This window comes from Sorex araneus, chromosome 3 (genome assembly GCF_027595985.1).
Source record: "Sorex araneus isolate mSorAra2 chromosome 3, mSorAra2.pri, whole genome shotgun sequence".
In the NCBI taxonomy this organism is placed as follows: domain Eukaryota; kingdom Metazoa; phylum Chordata; class Mammalia; order Eulipotyphla; family Soricidae; genus Sorex; species Sorex araneus.
In genome coordinates this window covers 12,856,709-12,863,151 of record NC_073304.1, presented here as the reverse complement: position 1 = coordinate 12,863,151, position 6,443 = coordinate 12,856,709, and the positions used below count along the sequence as shown (strand labels likewise).

The 6,443-nt window shown below is 47.2% G+C and overlaps 1 protein-coding gene across 1 annotated transcript in view; it reads right to left on the bottom strand.

Annotated features, from left to right (window-relative positions):
* Positions 1 to 3,883: 3,883 nt before the first annotated feature.
* Positions 3,884 to 6,443, bottom strand: part of PTPN21 (protein tyrosine phosphatase non-receptor type 21) — a 100,246-nt gene continuing 97,686 nt past the window's right edge. Inside the window, exons 16-19 of the mRNA XM_055131264.1 lie at positions 5,969 to 6,097; positions 5,589 to 5,823; positions 4,284 to 4,444; positions 3,884 to 4,150 (exon numbers count right to left, since the gene is read on the bottom strand). Coding sequence (XP_054987239.1) covers positions 4,022 to 4,150; positions 4,284 to 4,444; positions 5,589 to 5,823; positions 5,969 to 6,097 — 654 coding nt within the window. The 3' untranslated portion in view covers positions 3,884 to 4,021. The remainder of the gene's footprint in view (positions 4,151 to 4,283; positions 4,445 to 5,588; positions 5,824 to 5,968; positions 6,098 to 6,443) is intronic.

The following is a 6,443-nucleotide window of genomic DNA, read 5'->3' as shown; positions in this document are numbered from 1 at the left end:
AAAGACAAAGCAAGAAAGTTAACACCCACTTGGGTTTGTGTACAAGGAGAAATACTCACCGTTGCCTTAATAATTCAACATACAAAGGGACTTTCTGCACATCGTTTTTATTTGGGAATTGCTGTCATGTTCAGAAAACTGCCACTTGAATTCAGGACCCTTTCAAATGGTTTCTAAGTCTTGTGTCTATTCTCACCCTCAAACACACAAACTTGACACAGCTGGATTTTCTCATTTGTCCTCATTTTTCTGTAATTGTAGATACAAGGGTATCTAGACTCTACAACCTGGCCTCATCTACAGGCATTTGAAAAATTAATATTCTGAGAAGCTTTTTCCCCAGGAAAGTTCTTAACAGACTTTATTCCTCTATTTTCAAGATATGTGACCCTGAGTTGAAGAAACTACTCCAATTTAGATTTTTCTTTTTTTTAGAAAAATAAACTTTAAAATGGAAGCAGATTGTTTTAGCTTATTCCACATTAAATCCTGTGGGGAGGTAAATTCCCTAAATTTATATCCAAAATAGTTCCTTTTAGAAGTCAGGTAAAAAAAATTAGATACAATAAGCAATAATTCTGTTTATATTAAGCTTATGCAAATCTCATTCCTATCCTGGTAAATTGCATCTCATCTCTAGGTTTATATTACAATAGTGTGTGTGTGTGTGTGTGTGTGTGTGTGTGTGTGAGAGAGAGAGAGAGAGAGAGAGAGAGAGAGAGAGAGAGAGAGAGAGAGAGAGAGAGAGAGAGAGAGACACACACACACACCCAGCAATGTTCACGGGTAATTCCTGGCTCTGCACTCAGGGATCACCTAGCGGTGGTTGGGGGACCATAGGAGATGCTGGGGATTAAACCTGGGTCAGCCACATGCAAAGCAAGTGGCTGTACTCTCCGGCTCCATCTCATATTTTCTTAATGTGTGAGCTGTAACACAACTTACATATTTGCATGACTGTTTTATCCTATGATGAGAGTTTCACAGAAAAGCTGGCTTAGCCTTGCTAACACCTCCCAGTCTAATACCCCTCACTGCCCTCCTAATGTTTCTGTCTAGACCTTACTCTTTCTAGAAGTTTCTCAGGAAGTACACACGGATTCAGTTTCTGTCCTAATTCTGCCAAAGGCTTCTAGGGCTAAATTCTAGAATTTTCTATGTATTTCACAGTAGATGTTCCAGAAGGCAGTAGTAATGAATGCAATTCATACTCCAACTGATGTTCTAATACAGGCACTTCCTTGTGCTCCAAACAACCAAATAGAGTATTTCATCAAAAGACTTCACTAATCAAGAAAACACATACCAGGGGCTGGAGCGATAGCACAGTGGATAGGGTGTTTGCCTTGCACAAGGCAGACCCTGGTTTGATTCCCAGCATCCCATAAGGTCCCCTGAGCATAGCCAGGAGTAAATCCTGAATACAGAACCAGGAGTAACCCCTGTATATTTCCGGATGTGACCCAAGAAAAAGCAAAAAGAAAAAAAAATTTTTTTTAAATAAAATGGAAAAAAAGAGAAAACAGATGCCAGAGATGCCAAAACTGACTGGTGGAAAACTCTGGGATTTGTAGCCTACTTTTAGTAAAAATGTACATTCTGGTAATTTTCATATAAAATTAAGAATATCAAAGAACTAAAAGATACGAGATACAAGAAATGTTGTGTAAATTTGGCAGACAATATCATCCTCAATCCAGACACTGGTAAGACTCCAAAACAGTGTTCTACTGTTTTTTCTTGGAAATCACATATTTCAAAGTCCAGTGATGTAGATTCATTTTTATTTGGAAACACTTTCAGACTATCTGTAATTCAAAGTTGCAAAATTCAAAAGGGACCCAAAAAAGTTACATGGATTTTAAGAAACGATGTTGAAGGTGACATTTTAACTGACATTTAAACAGTGTAGTTTATAACCCAACTATTTAAAGAACAAAAGTACACCATATATTACTCTTTAGATTTTTGTTTTACAATATGTTCTTGTCATCGAGACACTTTAAAATGTTTAAATGACACAACACACAAAAAGCCACTTAAAAAAAAAAGTACCATGTGATAGGGGCATCCATGGAAGCCACAGAAACCCTCAACATGCCCCCTTTTAGGATTCGAGATGAGAAAAAATGGAAGAACTCTAATTTTCTGAATATTTATACCTGGCTCTATTGTTCCTTAATATTGTTCTTTAACGGCCTGTAATGACACAACATTGTTCAATTTGACATGGTTCATTTGTTCCTAAGAAAAGTGTGCCCCCTTCCACTATACCCTTTTCATTAATATCCTCTAGATTTTCCTCTGAAGTGGTGGGTCTGTGAGGAAATCCCGGTCAAGGAAATCCACCCAGATGAGGTACATCCTCCTCACTGGGAACAACAACACAGCATGGAGACCGCAGTCAGTAAACTTGCCTGAGGAGTTACCATGAGCATCAGAACCATCCCTTGGAAACGGTCCTTTGGAGAGAGAGCCCTCGGTTTGCCATTTTGAAGAAGCAACTTTGGAGGAAAGAAGAGGAGGAGATGAGCGATGACTCCTCGATTTAGCACATGGATCAGTCTTCACTGACTCAGCAGCCATGCGGGGAAGCCACGGCCTGTGGGGATGACACGCACTCCCTGACCCCTGATCTCCCTGAATCAGATGGCATGGGCAGGGCAGTGGGGAACTAGAACTGACCTCCCCGGTGAAGTCGGGGCATTAAGGAGCTCAAGTTCCAGGACCTCGTAGACTCCCACAGCATCCTCTGCTGGCCTACAGTCCGGTCTGAAAGACGAGGTGAACCTATTACTAACTCTTTTGTCAACCAAAGGGAAAGAAAGCCTCTCACGGCAAGGCTTCCTTAGTGAAAAACCAACCTTTCATTCGTTCAAGAATGGAGATTTCGTGGTAAAACCTCAAGGAGACAGAGCCCTGAATTTCCCGGGGATACCTGTGTCTAGGTACATCACTGTGCGGGTGAGCACAGATAATACTGCTTCTGTAAAGATGAAGGCTCCCGCGTCTCATCGCGCTTATTCTGACGGATTCTGCACCTACGTTTGTCCTCGCCCTCGCCCTACATTCTTTCTCTCCACCTGTACCCATACACTTGCGCTACAATGTCCACATATATTAAAATTCAGTTTTCTGGTTCACATACAAAGTGCTTTAAACCCATCTTGATGCAACCGTTTTTCACTCCATTGTCAACCAATAAAATCAAATGAGGTTGGTGAATAATACTGAAGAAGAAGAAGAAGAAATTGTGATTTTCATGATTCTCTTTCAACTGAAAATAACGTGCCTTCATTCTCGGCCTCTCCTTACATTAACGGACTCCGCGAAGTACCTTAATGACTTGAACTCTGGTTTAGAGAATAGAGAAGGTACAAACAGAATAGAATTTTTAGGATAAAAAAAATTTTTCTGAATATATAAAAAAAAACGCTTTCTATGTTTTAAAATAACACTTTTAGATTCTTCTTGCCATCTGGGGTTTGGTAAGTAAACTGTGAAGTACCCAAGGTTGCTTTGACAAATAACAAAAGATAGTAACAAGGTTTTTAAATACAAAGTTATAAAAGGAGCCACTCATCTGTGGCTCGGCCCCGCCCCCCCGGAAGTTCAGTTCCTCAACAAATAGTTTAGTCAGAAAATAAAATTCCATTATCAAAAACTAGTTTTCAGATAGAAATCTATGCGCCTTAATGATTGCCAGCATTGCCCAGCATAGCCTCGGTAAAACAGAGAATTGTCTAGAAAACACAATCTCTGAAGTGTGTGCAAGTACTGCAAATCCCACCGACCGGACCAGGCCCTGCCCTGACACCCACGTCTCCTGCCTGCCGGACTGTTCCGGGGCGGCACCCCCACCCCACCCCCACCCCACCCCGACTCTCCGGCCTTCCAGGACATGTCAGACGTGTCGTGCCATGCGCGGTGAATGAGGGTCGAGGAGAAAACCAGGAGTCCGGCAAACGCTTGGTTTCCCGCACTGTAAACACATCCCACACGGCCGGGAGCGGGCAGGAGCTCAGATGAGCCTGGAGCTCTTCAGGAACTGGATGAGAACGCGGTACACGAAGGTGTACTGGCACAGCGTCTGCACCATCATCATCCTCTGCTGCCGCAGCATGATCAGTACCCTGGGGATGTCCAGTACCTGAGGGTGGGAGGGGGGTGGGGCATGGGCACTGGGGTCAGGTCCACCTGCCCGCCCACCCGCCCGCCCTGCTCTCCCGCCCACCTCTCCCCCGCCCTGTGTGAGGGGGCGGGAGGGGGCGGGGAAGACGCACCTCGTTGTGTTCCAAGCAGGCAATCATGATCTCGGACAAGATGACCACCCCGGTCCTGCCCACGCCCGCGCTGCAGTGCACCAGCAGCGGAGGGTTGGGGCTCTGGGGCTCGCCCGTGCTGTTGGTGTGGCGGCGGACAGACTGGATCTCCTCCAGGTACGCTGGGAAAGACCGAGGGGATGGCAAAGGTGTCAGGGCGTGGCAGAGGGCGTCGCTCACAGAGAGACGCTCTGGGGTGCCGGCGCTGCGGGGCCCACCCAGCTCCCCGAGCACCAGCCTGGCACCCCTGTTGTCTCAGGAGGCCTGGGCTTCCCGTCTCACCCCCCCCAAAAGAAAATGGTGGTGAGGGGACACTGAGGGTCAGGCCAGCCTCACTACCGAATTGGCCTCCACACTGGTCGTCTGGGAAGCTTCACTTCCCCTGTGAAACAGGTTCAAGGGCCAGAGAGCTAGTACACAGGCAGGGCACTTGCCTACCCAGCCAACCCGTATTCAACCCCCAGGGCCCCCTGAGTGAGACCCTCCGGAAGTGAACCCCAAGCACAGAACCAGGAATAAGCCCTGAGCATCTTCCCTCCACCTGCCCCCTAAAGACCCCAGTGACGGCCAACTTCCAGAACCCAGTGAGAAGCGCAGGTACTCGGGTTCAGTGACCGGAAAATCCGGGCCTCAAGGGATAGGGGATGGGTTGGTCCTTCTCATTCCCTGTCCCCATGGGACCCTGGAGGTCATGCCCACAAACTGTCTCTGGCTGTTGTTTAGGCTCCTCGTCGGCCATGATCCAGAGACACACAAAAGAATCTCCAAACTGCAGAGGTTTCTCCAGACCCTAATTATCTGGAAGTTTGGAGTTCCAGGAGCACACGGCCTCTCTCACAGCCACGTGACATCTTATGCTATTCATAGGAAGCAATACAAAAGAGAGTATGGGGGAGATTGTCTGCCATAGAGGCAGGGGGAGGGGTGGGATGGGGGGGAAACTGGTGTTCTTGGTGGTGGAAGATGTGCACTGGTGGAGGGTTGGGTGATTAATCACTGTATGACTGAAACTCAAACAGGAAAGCTTTGTAACTATCTCACGGTGATTAAACCAATGATGGTAATAAAAAAAATAATAATAAAACATTCTGAATAAAAAAAGTAAAAGTTCCAAGTATCACAGGCTGGCCAAAAAAAAAAGAAAACCTAAAGATAATAATAACAAAACAAGTCCCACAGTTTGGGGGGACGGGACAAAGGAAATAGTTGGGTAACCCAAATCTTCCCTCTGTGGCTGCCTTCAAGTGACCCGGCGAAGACACTTACATAAAAACCCCTTGAGGTCCTCCGGACAGCCGTGCTCGGGCCAGTCGGTGTACTGGAGGTGCCACACGGTCCGCTCCTGCCCCGTGAGAAGGTGCTTCATCTTCAAGCCTGTCGTGGCGTAGCAGCCAGAGTCGGTGCGGAACCGTGTGGTGATCTTGAACCTTCCGTAGGTGACGGTGTTGTGCCGGGAACCAAGTCGTGGCCAGTACCTAAAGCTCTTCTCCCTTCCGCCCTCCTGCAGAGACAAGAGGGGTCAAAACAGGGCTGCCGAGGGGACCCCTCTATAGTACCGACAGCATCCCTGCGACTCGGAAGCCCCAGCCCTACTTAGCACGGATGGACTTCAGGGGTCACGTGGACCCGGAAAGCCGAGGACTCACCTCCTCTGCTGTCACCATGGCGATGATGGCGATTCCCTGCTCCCACACCATCTGCCAAAAATCCTGACAGGTGTTCTGCAGCGGCCCCTGGGTGGCGATGTAATCCCATTCAATCCCACTGACAGAGACCTGGGACAAGAAAGGAGCATGGACGCGTGGGTGGAGGGTTCTAGGCCAAGTGCCAAGACTGAATCCGATTCTCCAGTGGAGTCAAGCGAGACTTTTGTCTTATTCTCGGCAGTTTCCATGACTGGCCTCCTTAGAAAAGCATGTTCGGGGCTGGAGCAATAAATAGCACAGCGGGTAGGGCATTTGCCTTGCACACGGCCGACCCGCGTTTGATTCCCAGCATCCCAGATGATCCCCCGAGCACCGCCAGGAGTGATTCCTGAGTGCAGAGCCAGGAGTAACCCCTGAGCATCGTCGGGTGTGACCCCAAAACAAGCAAAATAAATAAACAAAATTAAAAATAAAA